General features: G+C 45.9%; 2 protein-coding genes across 3 annotated transcripts in view; one reads left to right on the forward strand and one right to left on the reverse strand.

Annotated features, from left to right (window-relative positions):
* hibch (3-hydroxyisobutyryl-CoA hydrolase) overlaps window positions 1–12,514 on the forward strand; it is a 14,557-nt gene extending 2,043 nt beyond the window's left edge. The window contains exons 7-14 of one of the 2 annotated variants that reach the window (XM_068573250.1): window positions 3,769–3,847; window positions 8,588–8,733; window positions 9,403–9,489; window positions 9,589–9,647; window positions 9,935–10,016; window positions 11,239–11,358; window positions 11,586–11,619; window positions 11,715–12,514. In XM_068573250.1, the coding sequence (XP_068429351.1) occupies window positions 3,769–3,847; window positions 8,588–8,733; window positions 9,403–9,489; window positions 9,589–9,647; window positions 9,935–10,016; window positions 11,239–11,358; window positions 11,586–11,619; window positions 11,715–11,830 (723 nt within the window). In that variant the 3' untranslated portion in view covers window positions 11,831–12,514. Of the gene's footprint in view, window positions 1–3,768; window positions 3,848–8,587; window positions 8,734–8,826; window positions 9,490–9,588; window positions 9,648–9,934; window positions 10,017–11,238; window positions 11,359–11,585; window positions 11,620–11,714 lie in introns of those variants that run through there. The other variant, XR_011077325.1, reaches the window with a different exon arrangement.
* Window positions 12,515–15,972: 3,458 nt separating this feature from the next.
* On the reverse strand, window positions 15,973–18,751 carry cunh2orf88 (chromosome unknown C2orf88 homolog). Its single transcript, XM_068572667.1, has 2 exons — window positions 18,655–18,751; window positions 15,973–17,733 (listed from the first exon to the last, which is right to left on the reverse strand). Exon 2 carries the CDS (start codon window positions 17,379–17,381, stop codon window positions 17,106–17,108), a length of 276 nt encoding a protein of 91 aa, XP_068428768.1. The 5' UTR covers window positions 17,382–17,733; window positions 18,655–18,751; the 3' UTR covers window positions 15,973–17,105.
* Window positions 18,752–18,843: the final 92 nt, after the last annotated feature.

An 18,843-nucleotide genomic window follows, 5' to 3' on the forward strand; every position in this document is an offset into this window, starting at 1 on the left:
ATTCACATCATGCCTGTAGGTGTCAGTAGAGAGCTGTCTGCCGCTGCCGATGGCAAGGTGGCTTCTGATTGGATGAAATAGGAAGCGGCAGAGCGTTGTTGCTGCTGCCACAGTTTATTCCCTCCAGGTGTCAGAGATGTTTGGAATTTGAATTGGTACCTTTGCTCTACATTAAGCATGAGCAGACGTTAGTCAGACAGCTGCACAAATGCTCATAAATAAGGATATAAGGAGTGATATTTATGGTTTTATAAGGTCTGTTATCTGTTCACATTGTTTCAATCACCTGGTCTGAAAAAATGTCGTTTGGTTCTTTTTTTCCATCGCATGACCTTGACAGTGAATTTACTCTTGAGGTGTCAATGAGGTTGCTCACCGCCACCAGGGTCATTACTCATCGTGTGTGTGTGTGTGTGTGGGTGTGTGTGTGTGTGCGCGTTGGCAAAGAGTTTTATGAAGACCTCACAAGCCTTTTAGCACAACACTGAACCTCAGTGTACTATCAGCCTGCCGGCTATCAGGATGCAATTTACAATCTGATGCTCAGATTTATTTTGTCTTTTTACAACAGTATGTCATGCAAATCAATAACCTGATTGATTAGTTGCGTGTGGAGTGATCTTTCTTAGTGTTGCAGCGTCCACAGTGTCTGCACATGGTGCTGCAGCGGAGCGCTGCTTCTTCTCAATGGAGGCTAGAAGCTGGAGAACAGGGAGTTGGACAAGTGTTTGGGTCAAAATACCAGCACACTGATTAATATGATGATCCCAATGGAAGGAGGTTAAATGCTAATGATGTGCTACATAACTAGTAAGCTTCAAGGACAAGTACCATAACTTGATATTGTAATTGTGATTAAACTCACCTTTTTATTCAATGTCGAACAAGTAGAGTAAACAACGGAAACCTTTAAAGCTGCAAGAATAACTTACACTTTGACGCATTGTCACCTTGAATTAGCAAACAATTCGACTTGATTTTAAAGTGATTAGCATCTTAGCCTGACTAGCACCAATGTGTCAGTTTTCATTCAAAATGGTCAGTTCTTTGGGCTGCTCAGCACTGCCGATACAAAAGCAGCTTGTTTTGTTGTTGTTGGTATTATCAGTGTAGTAAACACTGTGGATTACTAATTAGTAATCCACAGTGGGATGAATCCCAGAAACCAAATCATCTTTCCTTTGCTTGTTTTTCTCCATGATTAGACGGCCATGATGACAATGACACCCTCGCTTACCATCTCCCTTTCCAAGAGACGGACGCGAGATTGAATTTGTCAGAACAAAACAATGTCGGGGAGCAGAGTGCAGTAATGGATGCGAGGGACAGCTGAGTGCTTGTTTCTGATGTATGCTGCACCATACCGTGTGGTGCAAAACACTTCCGTTCATCATCCCAGCGGAAAAGCTGTGACGTTTGTTGACTCCTTTGTGCTGCTTTTCACACAGTAATTTTTTTTTATCTACTCTTTTTTTTTTTTGTCAATGGGTTCAAAGCTCTGGGAATAAAGTGATTTAAAGAAGTCATGTCAGGAGAGAGAAGACACTAATGTTGACACAAACCATCCTCCAGGGCGATTGCTGTTTAATGTGTGTGGTGGTTGCAAACAGACTAGTTCTATATATGGAAGAGGCACCAGAGTCTCTGTTCCCAGATCTGCTCTGAGCTCAGGGCAGATCTCCCACGACGAACGAGTATTCTTGTGTTAGTGATAACAAACCACCAGGGATTGAAGAGGCCTGTCTTTAGCAGGTCAAGGCACACACACACACACACACTCTCCCTCTTACGTCACAGGGATCTCATCACACGCACATCATTCATCGCTCTCTTCAAGTTTTAAATCCCCTAGAATTAAGGTCTGAAGTGTTATTAATAATGCTGTGCTCTGCGTTTGAGCTCTGACTCTTTTTTTCTTCTCAGCATGTTTAAGTTTGCTCTTAAGATTTTAAACATGTACGTCTTCCTGCAGAAGGCTCCTCACATCGGGGCTCCGATCCCACTGCTTTCAGGAGGCTTTGTAACAGACGAGTTGTTGTGGCTGCTGATGGATATTTGCCCAGAGCCGCATGGGTGTAATCTCTTTCCTCTGGAGAACAGAGCTCTTGTTTCCTAATGTCCACAGCATCTAATGAGAAGAGCGAGGGCCAGAAAAAAGATCTCGGGGCAGATTTTAATCCACGCATTGAGGTTCTTATCTTCCTGTGCAGTTTTTGAACGTGAATCCTTCTCAAGCAAATGTCACTTTCTCTTTCAGTGTTTATAACTGTCACTTGTGTCTCTTCACACAAACCTTTACTCGGCTCCTGTATTGTAATTTCCACTCTTATGCGCCGTGTCACTGATCATTTCTGATTTAGCAAACCTCGATTTTTTTGCAAAATCTAAAGCGTTCCCCTTCACCGTACCCAGTAGATTAAATATCGCTACGAGGACTTGATGAAGCGCTCCGTACGTTAGCCAGCGTAAACCGTTCCCAGCCAGGTTGTAAATTTAGCAGCCTATTCTGTTTGTAAGCTTAAGCTATAAACATGCTCGTCCGCACACTTTTGCACATTTCCACTGTTGACAGCAGGATCTGCAGACATGTTCTTATAAGGTGCTCGGCGGTGCCACGCCAGCGCGTAACTATGTTCCACTACTTTTATGGTAAAACTCTGGTAATGTGAGATTAAACGGACCCTCGTTTCAAATCCGCTGCAGCCAGCGGTCATTGCAAGAAAGCTCTTTTGAATAATTTCAACCACATTTAGAAAATGGATCACCAGAATATTTCTCTGATTTGCCTCTCAGGGCTCTCTACAAGGCAAGTGGTCATTAGCATCAGTGTGTGTGTGTGTGTGTGTGTGTTTTCTTTTAAGTGCCTTGTCGTTCAGGATGATCTGAGCCGTCTACGTATCAGACGCCATTATCAGTCTGGTTTTTCACAACTGAACGGAGCTGCAGGCCGTTCCCCCGTCACAGCAGCGCAGTACACCTGTCTGCGTCGACAGGTCGCGCGCCTGGTCGAGGACGACGTGTACGACAGAGGATGTTGTTTCTATGGCAACCTCATAATTATAAACCGTGGTCCAAACGTCCTCCGGCCAGCGCCGCTCATTAGCCTTCACCTCTCCCCCCGCTGGTCGCAACACACATAAGTCACACACACCCTCTGACGCAGGGTCGGCCTGGTTTACGTCCAGGTTTTTTTTTTTCTCTCAGCATTTTCCATCTCAAACTTCAGCTCAGGGACTTTCGGTTATTGATGTCTTCTCCTTGGCCCGTTTCCCCCCCCACGCCGTGTGTATTCCTGGGCCTCTGTTTCCTCGTCTCGTCCTCGTGTCATGTGCACATGCAGAGGGAAGAACAGCCTCCGAAAAGGTGGAACAGAGAAGGGAAAACATCGAGGCGGGTGAGGTATTAAAGTGGCATTTAAATGATGGTTCAACAGCTTTTTTAGCGCGCACAAAAAAAAGGCAGAACAACTGAAACAGAAGCAAAAACCTCAGTCTTAAAGGCCAAAACAACAAAGAAAAACCCCACACTAGCTAGAACAAAGTATTCCTTCCCTATTGGAGCGAAAGAAAAAACAATACTGACCTTCCATATATCCCCAGGTCTGACCGCTTAGAGAGGAAGAGAAGAGAGAGAGCACTGGATCTGAGCGTCTAGTCATCCAGCCCACTGATCTCCTGATGTAGCTCAGGTGGTGCGGTGCAGGTGAACCTGATCTGCAGCAATCAGGCAGCCAGAGGGGGCGTAACGTCGTGTCTCTTCTCCCTGCAGGGTGTCGGTCTGTCCGTTCATGGACGGTTTCGAGTGGCCACTGAGAAGACGCTGTTTGCCATGCCGGAGACTGCCATCGGTAAGACCGCCCGGCTGCACCAGCGCTCATCTGCCTCGAGGGAGGAGGGAGGAGAGGGGGGGGCACTGGTTGGCTCCCAGTAGTGTGAGTGGGTATCCAGACCATTAATTATGAAGGAGCAGTGATTTGACGCAGCTGGATCCAATTCAAATGCATTCATAGACGTGATGTGTGTCTGCATGGGAAGCCGGGAAACGAGAACACACCGAGGGTCAGAGACGAGTTGTGCTCAGCAACAGCTTATGATGGATGGCCTCCATAAAAATGGCATTTCAGGGGGAAAGAAATCTGTGTTTTACTCAATTGCTCCTCAATGGAAGAGACGATACGATGAACTGAAGGGACAGGAAGGGGTTTGGATGGAGGGGTTATTGGAGAGATCAAACAAACTGTATGATTAAAGTAAATGATTGGCAAGTCATGTTTACGAAGTTCACTCATCTCCGGTGAGCGTTTCAGCGTGGTTACTTTTCCTAATTAGCACCAAGCACTAATGCAGCTAAGGCTCATGGGAATGTTGTTTTAGATTTGGGTTTATATCTGAGGATGGAGCTAGATAGACAGGTGAGGGGATCCACAGAGTTCCTGTGGGTAACACTGACATCTAGACCATATTTTAACACAATCCATCCAATAATTGTCGAGACATTTCATCAAAAATGTACAACCTTACCAAGTTATTAACATGAAAGACAAAGAAAAGAGGGTTCCTGCTGAGGGGGATGTCAATTTTTGCATAATCTCATACCGACCAAAATAAAAGGATGCATCATATACTAATGCTTGATCAGTAACTAAATGGCTCGCTGCATGGAGAAATCTTAGTGTTTTACTGCACTGTGCTAAGCTTTAATTTGCTCTTTAGCTAATTGACCCGTGTGGACAGATGGCCGTCGTCTGAGGAGCTTAGTAACAAATCTCTAACAACGAATGAACTACAGCTGGCGTTGGTGTAAACTAGCTGGTTGTCACTTAAACCCAGATGGATTTATCACAGGTCTTTAATTGTGTTTGAAGTATTTGCAGGAATCTGTGATATAATCCTTATTGTGAGTCACTCTGGGTCCGTGGCCAGCGTATAGTTCCCATCGCTCCTCAGTCCGTGTTTTCACGTCATCAACACGGTTAATGGATATAGAGATGCATCTCTGATGATCAGCTCACACACTGCACAAAGGTTGTTTTATTCTGTTTGAATCAAGTCGTTGTTTTGCTGCAGCTGCAGCGCTTTGTCGTGCAAGTGACCATACGGTCCTTTTAAAGTGGTTTAACGTGTGTGTGTTCATTTTCTGATCTATTGACTGTGTGATCTCACTGATTCACACTCGCAAACTTCCAAGGACACTTGCTTCGTCCTCTGTTTGACACACACACACACACACTCACGCACATCGAGCTCATTCCCGATCATTCTGGGCTCGGTCTCCATAATAAATCTTCCGCGGATGCTTTAAGTGGTGCGCGTTGAAATTGACAGAGATGTCCGGAGCAGAGGGAAGAATGACGATCAAGTCGTCAGCGGACAGGACTCGACTTCACCAGAAAGAAACGTCTGAAGTTCCCGTTGTGTTCGTGTTGTGTGCGTGGCATTTTCCCAAAGGCGAGGCCACAATGAAGAGGAGGAAATGGGACCTCAATTCAATTGCAGAGGCGGAGGATTAGCGATACGAGGTGATTGATATACGACGGCGTGTGTGTGAGGGTGTGTCTTGTGTTTAGTTTTCTCCATTAGGGAAAAGCAACTGCAGAGCTGCTTCGAGACCCTTTGTGCTTATTTTAGGCTCGATCCTGAGAGGATGGAAACCTCTCTTGTGTGACTTTACTGCAACTTTACTGTCATGTTGTGTTGTCAGGATTTTTTTTAAAGTCTTAAAGCTTAGTATGGGTTAAAGTACAGAGGTGAGATTTCATGTATGTATTTCTATGAGCATTTAAATACAGCTGACTACCTCCTCTCAGGGCCGCATCGACGTGTTTTATTCTAATAACATTCTCTTTGCTCTTCTGTGAGCATTTTTGGGACAAAAACAAGTGGTCATTAACAGCAGTGTGTGTGTGTGTGTGTGTGTGTTTCCTGTTTTCTGTCGTTGAGTTGAAACACTCCTATCTGTACGTTGTATATTACAAATATCAATGTTCATCTTTTGCTCTCTAGTTGATTGACATCAAGAAGCTTCCAGTTACATCAGGCCAATATAAAAATACTATATCAATATTTCTATATTCATTTTTTTAACTAAACCCACTTAGTCATTATAGTCATATCAGTGATGGTTATTGATCATCTCATTTTATAAATAATGAGTCTTTTTCAGGTCTTTGAGGTTGTTAATGTTGTGCTATTTGACGGTTGCCTCATCAGTGATCTGTGAGGGCTTCGCTTCGTTTGTGCAGCTCGTTTGCTCCTCACTGGATTTGACACCCACTCCGGCTAATTAGACCTTTTCTCCAGCGTAAAGTTGGAGGGTGCTGTGCTGTAATCATGTGACTCCGAGCAGGTGCAACGCAGCAGGAGAGAGGGAGACGCTCATCAAACCAGTAGAGGTCTGCACCAACCCACACGGTCTGATGTGAACACCTGCGAGGGGAACACCCAAAATCTAGTTTATTAGACCAGATTGAGCCAAATTAAGTGAATGAAAGTGCCAATTACGGACTATTAAAGTGTGGATGTGGATGTCAGTATAATCATTGGTGTAAGTGGATGTGAGTGTGGGTGTGTGTGTGTGTTTTATCAGGTGCAAAACGATGCAGAAGTGTGTGAGGGGATAGAGAGAGGGAGGCAGACGTTTATTCAAATGAAACGTTGCCGGCACCTCGTTCCAGAATGACTTTGATTTGGTTTTATTGATTGTTGACGCTACAAGTACAGATTTTGTATTTATTTATTTCATTACAACATTCCCCTGAGAGCACTCGGTGTCATCTACAACATCTTAACCAAGTCATTGTAGGAGAAACTGTTCCACTCTTTATGAATGTGAGTTTTTGGATGAGGGAGTCGTCGGACACCAGATGATTCAGAAAATGTCCGTCGTTGTCTCCATTAACGTTATCGACATGTTTCCCCAAATCTCATGAATCATCTGTTGATGGCCGAGTGGAGAAGCTCTGATCCGTTGTCGCGGTCTGCATCTCATCCTGTCATCATTGCTTCCCGGCCCTTTAGGGACCCTCGCTATGATTTATTAATGCTCCCACTCCACCACCACGCCCAACAACACTTTATAATTCAGCAGCCAGCCCTTCAACGCTCCTTTAAGGATCCGTCGGGGCAAAACAAAGTGATTATCTGTTAAAAGTAGTATTGTTCACCCCCTTAAGGATAGAACGATGACTTCATAACTAGTCAAACACTCGCTGCTCACCGCACCAACACGTCAACCCCTTCTGTGGCGAGATTAACCGGGTTAACCTGGACCCCGCTAGCGTTCTGACCGACAGCCGTAATCTGTCACATTTATGATATTACATTTTCAGCCGTGAATCAGGTCAACACATCTAATCCCTCCCTCCTCCTCCTCCTCGAGCCGCGATAGAAAAAAGCTGTCGGAGAACCTAAATGGACCAACAGAATCTCCTTTACTGTCAGAAACGTTGAAATCCAACGGAAACGTCTTTGAGATTACAGAATACATTCTGATTGCTCGTGAGCTGTTGTTTATCTTGTTTACAGCGAGCCAGCGATCGTTTGTTCTGTCAGTGGTTGTAACTTATCACACTGGACGAAGGTAGGAGGGTAAAGATGGAGGACAGTGCTGGTACCTGATACCTGGTCCTTTAAAAAAACAGTATTTTCTTATGCTGGAATATGAGAAAAAGACCACAAACTGATTTGAGAATAAATTAATCAAACGAAAGTGACGGTGTCAAAAAATATGTTTTAAAATGTCACCTTAGGTCACTGTCTTGTAAACAACACAAGTGCCATATCAATAATACGGTTAACATTCATTTGAATTAATTTCATTAATCCCATTATTAATCTCCACCCAATCGGTAAATTAGAAGAAATAAAAACACCAAGATGTTCCTCCCGTGTCGGGGCATCGTGACTGTGAGAGCTGCCGTCCTCGTGGAAACATCCGCCTTTGAGTGGAAATCATTAACCGACCGAACCTTCCACCAATCTTGTTCATCGGCAATAAACTTCTTCAAAGAAGACGATCAGCCAATCAGAGGCCGAGCAGAGCGGCGCCCTAAATAACAAGCCGCCAACGCTGTGGAAGAGGTCGAGTAGAGGCCACATAAAAAAAGTTCCCAAAAAACTCTCCTGCACATTTATTGCTCGTGTGCTTTACCTGCCGTGTGCCTGAAGTTGCCTTCTTCCCCTGAAAGGAAACTTTTCACTTTATTTTCTGATGTTTTCCAATTAATCAATAAGCAGAACAATAGCTTATTATGTCAATTGGTTCTAGTGTAGTGCTGCGTAATCCACTAGATATTATTTACATGTTTAGGGACTAGTCTGCGGAGTAGTTCAACATACACTCCCTCCTTAGTTTGGGAAAACATGTCTCAAGGATGAAGGCCACTGTGACCTCACTGATCACTCACACGTATCCTAAGTTAGACAATTTTACACAATTAGTCCGATAAGATAAAACGATAAGCTGAGGACATTTTGGACAGACAAACAAACACGAGGCAGTATTTCTAGTTTGTTACGCGTGTATGTTTTTAAGAACTGTCTCTCACATATCAGTGGCGTGTGCTCATGTGAGTGTTTTATTTTGACAGGGCTTTTCCCTGACGTGGGAGGCGGCTATTTCCTGCCGAGGCTCCAGGGGAAGCTGGGACTCTTCCTCGCCTTGACGGGTTTCCGTCTGAAGGGACGCGACGTGCAGAGAGCCGGCGTCGCCACTCACTTTGTGGAGCGTCAGAAGGTACGACACGGGGCTGCGTGCGTGACGTACACAACATGCATGTTCCAAGATATTGCTTTTAAATTCATTATCTGATCAACATGGCGGCTCAAGCCGTGTGTGTGTGTGTGTGTGAGGCTGCAGGTCGCTGAGGTTAAAGCTCCACTGGAAAGCCGGACGCTGAGTCACTGGCTGTCTCACGCTTGTTTTAAAGATGCCAACACAGCGCCGGCTGGTCCAGAGGCGGGTTGTGTTTGTCTTGCTGTTGGCGTGAGGTCAGACCAGCAGGCAGCTCTGTTTATTCAGGACTGCGACCTTCGGTTCAGGACGGAGCTGCAGCGGGTGGATTTAGTTTGTTTGTGCAACTTCAACAGCAGTTTGACCAAAAGCAAGGCCGGAAAAGTCTCTCGTATATCTTTCACATGGACTGGATGTGTTGAATGAAGCCATAACTACAAATACAGAAGCATGCAAAATAAACTAAACAGGGACAAATAGCTTTTGGAATATGTAAAGTTCCCTTGCCAGTGTTTCACTAGTGTGTCGCCAAGAGGGAAAGATGGGATTGTTTTCAAAATGATGGATTTAATCTCGGGAACGAGAGGAACCACACTCGTCTGCACACACACACACACACACAAACACGTGGCCAAGTTTCCTCGTGGCTAATTTTGAACGTCCTTTGTATAGATCCTGGATCTGGAGAAGGAGCTGGTGTGCCTGAAGTCTCCCTCCGCTGAAGACGTCTCCAGAGTGCTGGATTCATACCAGCAGCAGGTGAGACTCACGTCCAGGCGTATGTTTTCATAAGGACGCTTGAGTTGGTCTGTGATGATGATGATGATGGTGATGATGATGGTTGTTCTCTGTCCACAGAGCAGTCTGGATTCTGAGAAGCCCTTCGTGTTGGACGAACACATGTCTGATATTGACCGGTAGGCACTGGACGTCGTCTCTTACTTCCTTAAATGCCATTGGAGAGTCAGAAAACAACATTGTTTTACGTCGTCTCTCAAGCTTTTGGACAACAATGGATATGTTATACACAGAAAACACCTTTTACACACTTCAATGTTGCCATTTATGGGTTTTGTTGATGAAATAAAAACAACAAACCATGTCTTTTAAAGCTGTGAACCAACACTACAAGCAGGGGGAATCCCATTATTGAGGAAAACGGTCTGATTTCAGTTTAATTGAGAGCGAGCTTTCCTTCCTTTAGGCTGTTCAGCTCCAGCAGTGTGGAGGGCATCGTGCAGGACCTGAAGGCAGACGGCTCAGAGTTCGCCAACAAACAACTGGAGGTATGCTGTCGACCTGCGGCTTGACGACAAACACCGACACGATCACTTTATTCACTTAAAGTAATTCCACATAAACAAAGCAACACCGGAGCAGAGGCATCAGGTCCTCCGTCGTCTCCGTTCCCAAATATACAAATAAAAAGAGACAGACGCACTAGATCTGCTTCTAGTGGTGACTGTGGCAGTTCACGTAGATCAAGCTCTTCTAGCAAATCAATAATTCATTTTCTATTAAATCAGCAAATCAAAAAAACGTACGAAACATTCAAACAGCCTTAAGGAACGGCTTGTTGCCCATCAGGTGTGCAAGCATCAACGTCCTGTTTGTCCTGTTTATTCTGTGTAAATGTGCATTTGTCTCTAGTGCTTTACATATACATCTTGAATGAATTCGTTTTTTGTTATTAAAAAAAATGTATTTTCAGGCTGCCGTGAACAAAAAAAACTGTCCAGGGACAGCAGATGAAAAATGACTTCAGTGTGCATTTGTTTCTGTAAAATAAACAAGTTAAAATAAAAGAGTGCGCGTGTTCAGACACTCGTCTGTAGTGTTTGAAGGAGCTGCAGCTCGGCTCCTCCACCGTCTGCTGCACGCCGCCGCCGGCGCCATGGAGCTTGTCATTATTCTGCTTTAGCAGTATATGTTAGTAAGTAGTGGTCGCCTGTGTTTAAGCACTTAATGGGGTTAGTCTCAGTCCTGTTGGCCGGACCAGAATCCCTCTTAGCCGACCAGAGCGGCTTCAGTCCGCAGGTTTTCCTGAACGATTCTGGAAACCGACTCTTCTTGGTGGTCGCGACTCTCATGTCTGCTTTTCAGCTGTTTGAGTCGTTTTCATGTCACGACGCTCCGACGAGATCAAACCTGGAGAGGAAGGCGTTTAACCTGACGTAACAGTGCACATGCCCCAGATTAGACCCCAGATTAGACCTCCTGATCACGCCGGGATTAATAATACCGGAGAAGCGGTCAGCTGTTATGTTATTTTGTGTTTATTGCTTTGATACATTTAAAATATGGGTGGGGTCATCCCAGGAATTAAATATTTATTCTAATCCCACTTCCCTCAGTTCCTCCACCTTCTTGCTCATTAAACATTCAAAGCTATCTTTTTCCTTATTTACACGTTGCCATGATTATTTCTTTTTCTTCGTGACTTTCATTTGATCATTTGTATTTATTGTTTTCAATCTAAAAGTGCACCAACGCGTTCTCCTCTTCCAGACGCTGTCCAAGATGTCTCCCACGTCCCTGAAGATCACGCTCAGGCAGCTGCAAGCGGGCGCGGCGCTGAGCCTGCGGGACGTGTTGGTGATGGAGTACCGGCTCAGCCAGGCCTGCATGGTGAACACCGAGCATCCTTTTGCATCATTCAGTAGGAATTGAAGGATTAGGGAATTATTCTGCAAGTCGAGGAGCCCTTTGTGTTCTCTTCTATTTATCTTTGAAGTTTAAAAATGTCAGCATGACTTATCGTGATCATCTGAGACAGCTGCTTTTAGTTTAGCGCCGACTAAGAGCTGAATGCTAACAGCGTCTCATCTCACGGGATCGTTTCCGTTGTTTTGCAGAGAGGCTGCGACTTTTATGAAGGCGTCCGAGCCGGTAAGTCACCCTAACGGCAAATACGGCAATATTGACTCTAAATGGTATTAAAGCATCAAATAAGTGCAATTTTTCTTTTTCCAATTGGTTTCCAGTGCTGGTTGACAAGGACCAGAGTCCCAAGTGGAACCCCTCGACGCTGGAGGAGGTGTCCGAGCAGAGCGTGGACCAGTGCTTCTCCTCGCTGGGAGAGAAGGACCTGACGCTGTGACGCCTCCCGACCCGCCAAACACACACACACACACGCACACACACACCACTTACGCCTTCACTCAGCCTCCGTGCACCGAGTCATGTGACCGGACCGCACAAAGTTCATCTCATCGGTCACATACGGTTTGTCTCAACGCCGTGGAGACGTTGAACTGCAGGATCCCAGCTGCTCCTCTGAGGAACAAAAAGGTCTGATTCATGTTCCTGTAAAACTAAAATAGCAGCAGGAGAGGTTGGAGAAGTGTAAACTGGGCTCTGCAGGGTTTTATTGTTTTTCTTTACGTAAGCTGTGCAGCAGGAACTCTCTCTTGTGCCGCTCAGCAGCACTAACACATGGGAGGAGACGATGAGCCCACTGAGTGCTGTTACACTTCCTGTGGGTGTTTGTGGGTGTGACATTGACCGGCGTCGTCTGGTCTCCCTGCAGCGGGGTCGCTTCTCCTCCTGCGGGTGATTTATGACGTCTCTTTGTCTCGTTCCATCATGTTTTCTTTCCACTAGTATCTGCACTGTTACAGATGCAACAGGTTTCCTCGGACTCTCTCAAGAGAAGTGGCAGATTTTGGAAGTATATCAATATTTGTCCTGAATGCAGTTATTGTCACGTTGCATTTTTTAATAAACAGAGGTGTGCATGTGATATAGCGTGTTTTTCGTAATAAACTTCATCTGATGGACACGTCACTGTAATTCAGACTTTATTAGTTCTCAATAGTTTCATTATTTATGAGACAACCAGCCAGATATCAGACATCGACGCTGGACCTCGAGGCAATAAAGAGCTGGTTGTGTAGCAGAAAGAGACGCGTCGTCTAAAGACACAACTTGTGCTTTAAAGAACATTTATTAAGACCACGACCTTTTTACGACCTGTTAAGTGTTCTTGTGATGAACGGACATAAACCTGCTATCACAGCAGGTACCGTTAGACTTTTTTATGTCAGCCTTTTCTTAAACGTCGCCCCATCCTGAACGTCCTGTTCATACAGACAGAATAACAAAACTACTGAAGGGAAATGTGAAAGATTCAGGCAGACAAACTTATTGCACTGTGTATTTTTGCATTTATCTCTCCTTCAGTACAAGCCAGCCTGTTTTTTCCAGTAACCCTGAGTGTAAACTTGGCCTTATGGTGCAAGCGTGGAAGACCTGACTTCACAATAAGAGCAGACTTCAAAATAAAAGCAGACTTTTGGTAAACGTGACAGGACATGTCACGTTCATTCAATCAATACGTCTCCAATTCTATAGATGCATTAACTTATTAAACTGAGTACAAATGAACTTTATTTGATTATTTTTTTTACAGTTTTCTATATTTCAAGGAAAACAATATTGACATTCTGATTTTGAATTTACAACATAATGAAACTGCTCGATCCCTAAATTTTCTGTTACGCAGAGCGTTGCTGCACCGTTGTCGGATGAATTATGATTGTTTATAATATTTAAGCTGCATCATCAAACCCAGAGGAGTGAAACCGGTCCGTTCTTTTATCAGCGTGGATTTTATGTGAAGGCAAAACTGTCGGTGTGATCGCTCTGCAGCCGCATGAAGAGCACCTGGAGCAGGCTTATGAACAGTTTTTCTTTACGAGTTGGAGCACCTTTACCTCGTGTCTGTTTTAATCTCGTCCTCCTGCTTCTCGTTCCCGATCTGACTCAATAAACCACGTCTCACCTCCATGGCGGCCTCGTGGAGCAGCAGTCTGAGGCTCCAGCAGACGGGACGACCTTCACAATAAACCGCCATAAATCGTGGGAAAACAGAGTATTATTTCTGTCTGCGTCACGGATAAACCCCTCGTGCTTTTAGGCCACTATTTGCTCTGCAAACAAGAGGATTGACGGGTGACTGACGGCCGGCGCTTGTTTGTTCTTCGTGCAGCTGAACTTTGAACCTGCTGTGCGTCCGCTCTCCTGCAGGAAGCAGGACGAGTGCTTCTCCTGTTTGACGGCTGATTCAAATGGATAATGTTGGAGTAGTGGTTTAGAACATAACCGAGACATTTCAAGAATGATCGAAGGCATGAATCAGATTTATTGGCATCAGTTTTTACACACACACTATGTACAGTTTGCAAGTTCCATCCTTAACATCCACAGGCCGACATGCGGCGTCCCACGAGGCGACTTCCCTGAGGCCGTTTCTCACTTCGCCGGCGAGTCGGTGCACATGAGTTCTGCCACTCGCTCGTCTTGTTTTGCTTCAGCACCGACAGGTGTTTCATCTACGAAACTGTTGATTGAATCAGATGTCGTTCAGTCGACAAAACGAATGGTTGTTGTAAGACGTGGGTTGGTTTAGGGCATCCCTACTCGTCTTCGTCATGTGTGAGAGTAAACTGAGCGTCTTTGGGGTTTTTTTTACAGTCGGTCGGATAAAACCAGCAAATCAAATACATCACTTTTGGCCTGTGAGACATTTCAACAAACATTCTGCACTATTGACATTTTAAAGACTAAAACGATAATCAAGAAGTCAATTGACAGATCGATTGATGAGGAAAACGATCGTTAGTGGCATCTCTAATTGAATCCGTGCTAAAGGGCACAACAGCCTTTCGTATTGTGCACCTAAAGGATTCTATCTTTCTCGAGTAAAGCTTTAATAAAGTGTTTTAGCAGCATCTCCCGTCTATCAAGAAACACATGCTGGCATTCAATTATTGAAATCGGGGGACTTTGAAAACTACAAATCACGGTTTCCAAAAGGCATCAGCAGCCTTTCCCAGATGTTCACACTGGATCGTGATGGATTATGGCAACATCTTTGATGAATTGCCTAAGAAATAGATTGCACACCCGATTTGGGGATCTCAAAAATATCATTTAAAGCAACGTGAAAAAAAATAATTTGTTTCCAGCATAAAAACTGGAAAGTAAATGTGCATCTTAAATTGCACAAACTGATCCAAACGCTGCCGTGTGCTGCAGAAACAGGCCTTTTTTTTTCGTTTTTAATCCCAATCGTTGATAGAAAACAGTGTTCTGCACAACAGAGAGATTATACGTTTGTCATTTTATCTGAAGCGAAAACAATTGCAGTCAGATTAGGAATTAGCAACATGGCGCGTCATCTCTAATCTTTAGTGCGCTCGCAACACGTTTGGGAGACGACCCCAACAGATTAATCTGTCCGCACAGATTAGTGCAAATTATGTTTCAGGGTTTGGGAGTTAGAGTGACGTGTATGTATATAAACATGTTTTATACATGTCCGTTCTGACCTCCAGAGGTCTAGAAACCTTCTGGAGTGAGCAGCCCTTTGATCAATTAGCTCAGCTAAACCATGTAGCTTGTTAGCGGTTAGCTCACAAAGTCTGCTAACGAGGCGCTTCACTCTTGCCAGAGTACCAAAGCTCTCACCTCAGACTCCTAGCCAGTCGGAAAGGTGGCAAACTTCTCAAATGAATTCAGTATTAATATTTTTTGCGACACATCCTCCTAAATAACTCGTTTAACTCGACACCTGAAGTGGAGGACCACGACTAGTCTGAGTCTACGTTGATGCAACCGGCCCCTGCGGGTCAGACTTCCTGATGCAACGTGTGACTTACACATCGACTGCTGTCCGTCGACAGTGAAACACTGTTCATGTCGTCAGAGACGACCTGGGGAGAAGGCGAGTGGAGAGAAAGGTCCCCTGCCACTGTTGGCGTATGGCTTGTGTTAAAGGTATTCTGTATACTGGTCCCTAGTATTATTATTATTATGATGGTAATAACTACACCACCATTCAAAGCTGCTACCACTGCAGATACTCGTATGGCAGTGTAAGCGTCGTTATCCGTGCTTTTTCTTTTAGGAGAACTTACATTTTGGGCAAATCCCAATGACATCATTAAGAGTAGCTGTGCAGAGATCTGCAGCTGCACCACATCACACCTCCGTCCAGAGACCAACGAGCAGACATCATGTTCCTTCTGATAGAAATCATACTTTACAAAACAGTGTTGGGCTCATAGAAACATTCATTAAGGACTTTGGCGGCTGTGAACCTCTTTTCCAAATATATCTACTGTCCCCTGGTTAGTACCGCGGCCCTGCATTGTGGCCAGCACCAGCCTATTTTAAGATATATATATCTATATATATCTATATATATAGATATATATAAAAGTTTTGAAGTTTGCATATTTGTGCGTGTCCTCTTTAGAGCGCATGGCATAATTTCTCACTCAGGCGTTGTACAATAATGTTGACAAAAAATAGGCCCGACAACGTTTGTACAAACACCAACACCACGTGTTTTTTGTTTGTTTGTTTGTTTGTTGTTTAAAACTCCAGTTCTGTGTTCTGTTGACAAGCCAAATCCTCTTTGAAAAGTGTGTCAATCCTCTCGCGCACTGCTCTGGTTTCTTTGTCGCCGGCAGCTCGGTGATCCGAGTCCCAAAACGTGACAAGTTCCCGCGTTCGTGGACTCGTGTCCACAGAATCCTGGAGTTTAAGGAAATACACCACGCATGCACATGGTTTCCTGGAGTCATTTGGAGGAGTCCTGCCTGCTGGATGCATGGATGCATGGATGCATGGATGCATGGATGCATGGATGCAGGGCTGCGGTCAACCTAATGGCAGTGTGGGAGGAAGACGCTGCTCTCTGCAGCATCTCCTGGGAGGCCGGCAGAGGAGACCTTCAGCCCGCAGAGCCCTCTGTCAGAGCAGAAGGAGCCGGACTGCCGGGTGTGTTTCTGACCTCAGAGTCCCAGTTTCAAGGAAGAGTCTTCACCAAATGAAGGGATCTATTAATAACTTCCTCCGTAAAAAGGACTGGATCTCGGCCCTGGGGCAGCATCGAGGACTATCGGGTAGACTTTCACTGGCAAGAGGAACTAAAGAGGAGAATACCAGGAAATATCTGATAGGATTTCTTGCTTTGCGTTATGGGTCCAGCCACAGAGAGCCAAGATCTACTGGTGGAGGGTCCGACACCGATGAGACATCCAGCTGAAGACACTGCGGGCTCCAGCTTTCACATAATCACAGGAATGTGGACAAGATCAGAGTGCTTTAGTCGCTTTGGAGGCGGGTTTTAGGTTCAATCCAAGAGTATAATCCAATCCAAAAGTGGGTCAAATCGGAATTACTGACAGCTCGTTCATATTCCTGCTCGCAGCAGGTAGATTCTTGAAGGATTCATTCTGAATGAAGGTGTTTCGAGACCGGCGGCATCGTTTATAATCCCGCGTTCAACCTCCCAGGTCTCGAGGTCAAGGCGGCCTCTGGCTTCGGTTCTGCCGTTTCCCGCTGCGACGTCACCCCTCCTCGCGTCACGGCACGTCACACTCGATGTAGGGGATGTCGCAGTAGCGGCGGTCGACCTCCACCCACTGCTGCACGGCGCGGGCCACGATGTCCTCGGAGAGCTTCTGGGCGTACTCCAGCAGCACCGGGTTGACCTTCAGGGAGCTCTCCGGCGAGCCCATCTCCGAGTGGACCAAGTAGGCCTTCTCGCCCCGCGCCCCCTTGGACTTGTGCTCCACTTTGTCCGCCGAGTTTGAGTTTTGGCCCGCCGAGTCGCTCCTCTTGGATTTGACACACCCCATACTCTCGAGGGTGTCGCATTGATTTACTTTAGGTGCGTGTGCGGCGGTGAGGCGGGCGAGGGTCTTTAGTTAGATTTCTGACATTTTGAACCCCGGAAGCGATCGGTCGGTACGTCCCAGGAGCAACGCCGCACTTCCCCCCTCGAAGTCTCTCTGCTGCGGTCGGCTTTTCAGCTCCCGTCACGCTCGTCCATGTCCGAGTGCCAAGGCGCGTGATGAAGCGGAGGCTGGTAGATTTAGAGGGCGCCCCTGGGTGCAACTGGCTAGGAGGCCCATCCCTGTGTGGGGCCGGTGGCGGCGCTGACACGGTCCGTCTCGCTCTCACGGAGGCTGGAACCCATCGCTTCCTCAGCTGCAGAGAGAGAGGACATGAAGACAAACAAGGAGGGAAATTTAGTGATTTCAATTCCATCAGACGGCCTGAAAGTACCAGATGGCGGGAACGAGGAAAGGTTTTTCACGGCGGCAACGAGGCGACTGCGTGACCCCGGGCTCGAGGTCAAGGCCTCACCTCACACTCTGCCCCCCCTCGCCCGCCCTCCACTAACTCAGTGTGTTTTTTTATGACTCAATCCCTCGGCCTATTTTGTGTGTTGCATGACACGGGCGAGTCCGTCTCCGGCTTTCAGAGCAGCGCTGCTGTTTGGTTGTAAGCCTGCGTCTCCCATCTGTTCCACTAACCGAGCCGCGCAGCCTGATTCACAGTGACAGCTCCTCCTGGAGCTGCAGGCCCTGTGTGCACAGAAAACACATGTGCTCCACACACAGAGCACACGGCCATTTGAACCGGACACACGCAAAAATCCTCTGCCAGATCTGGTGTTGTATATAAATGAGATTAAATAGAGGCAAGTGTGTGTTTTAATGTTAATGCACCAACTGTGAGATCATCAATCAGCTGTCAGAGAGACACGTGCCACGTGGAATAAACCTGATACCTCAATGAATGGAAAATACATCCGCAGACATGAGATCAGAAGGAATATGACAACAGCAGAGATCCTGGAGCTGTACATACTTTTGACTGTGTGGCAAATGCGTCTGGGTTTCCTTCATGACCAACAAAAAAAATAGTCCGGCGACGGAGGAAATAACCCAAGGTCGATGAAGTAAACAATAATCCGGGTGTGAAACACAATCAATACCAACAATAATCAGCTGGTTCTTCTGCTCTCCCTCTGCTCCTCAAACTGCATCCGAGCGATTTCAACTTGACGCGTTATTGATTGTGTGCAAGAAAAAGAAGAAAAATAAATAAATAAATATACATCACCAAAGTTGCCGCTGCTGCCAGGTTTGTTTCCTGCAGATTGAAGGGCTCCGCCTCAGATTAAATCACGGACTAGAGGACCAGACGGCGGAGGGCTCCTGTTGCCTGCTCGCCGGTCCGACGCCGAGTGGCGCTGCGCGGCAGAGACGAAAGCAGCAGACGTCTGGACGGAGTGAAGCGCGGCGACACTGC

The sequence above is a fragment of the Clinocottus analis genome, unplaced genomic scaffold (genome assembly GCF_023055335.1).
Source record: "Clinocottus analis isolate CAN_PGR_092001 unplaced genomic scaffold, fCliAna1.0.p SCAF_12, whole genome shotgun sequence".
Taxonomy (NCBI): domain Eukaryota; kingdom Metazoa; phylum Chordata; class Actinopteri; order Perciformes; family Cottidae; genus Clinocottus; species Clinocottus analis.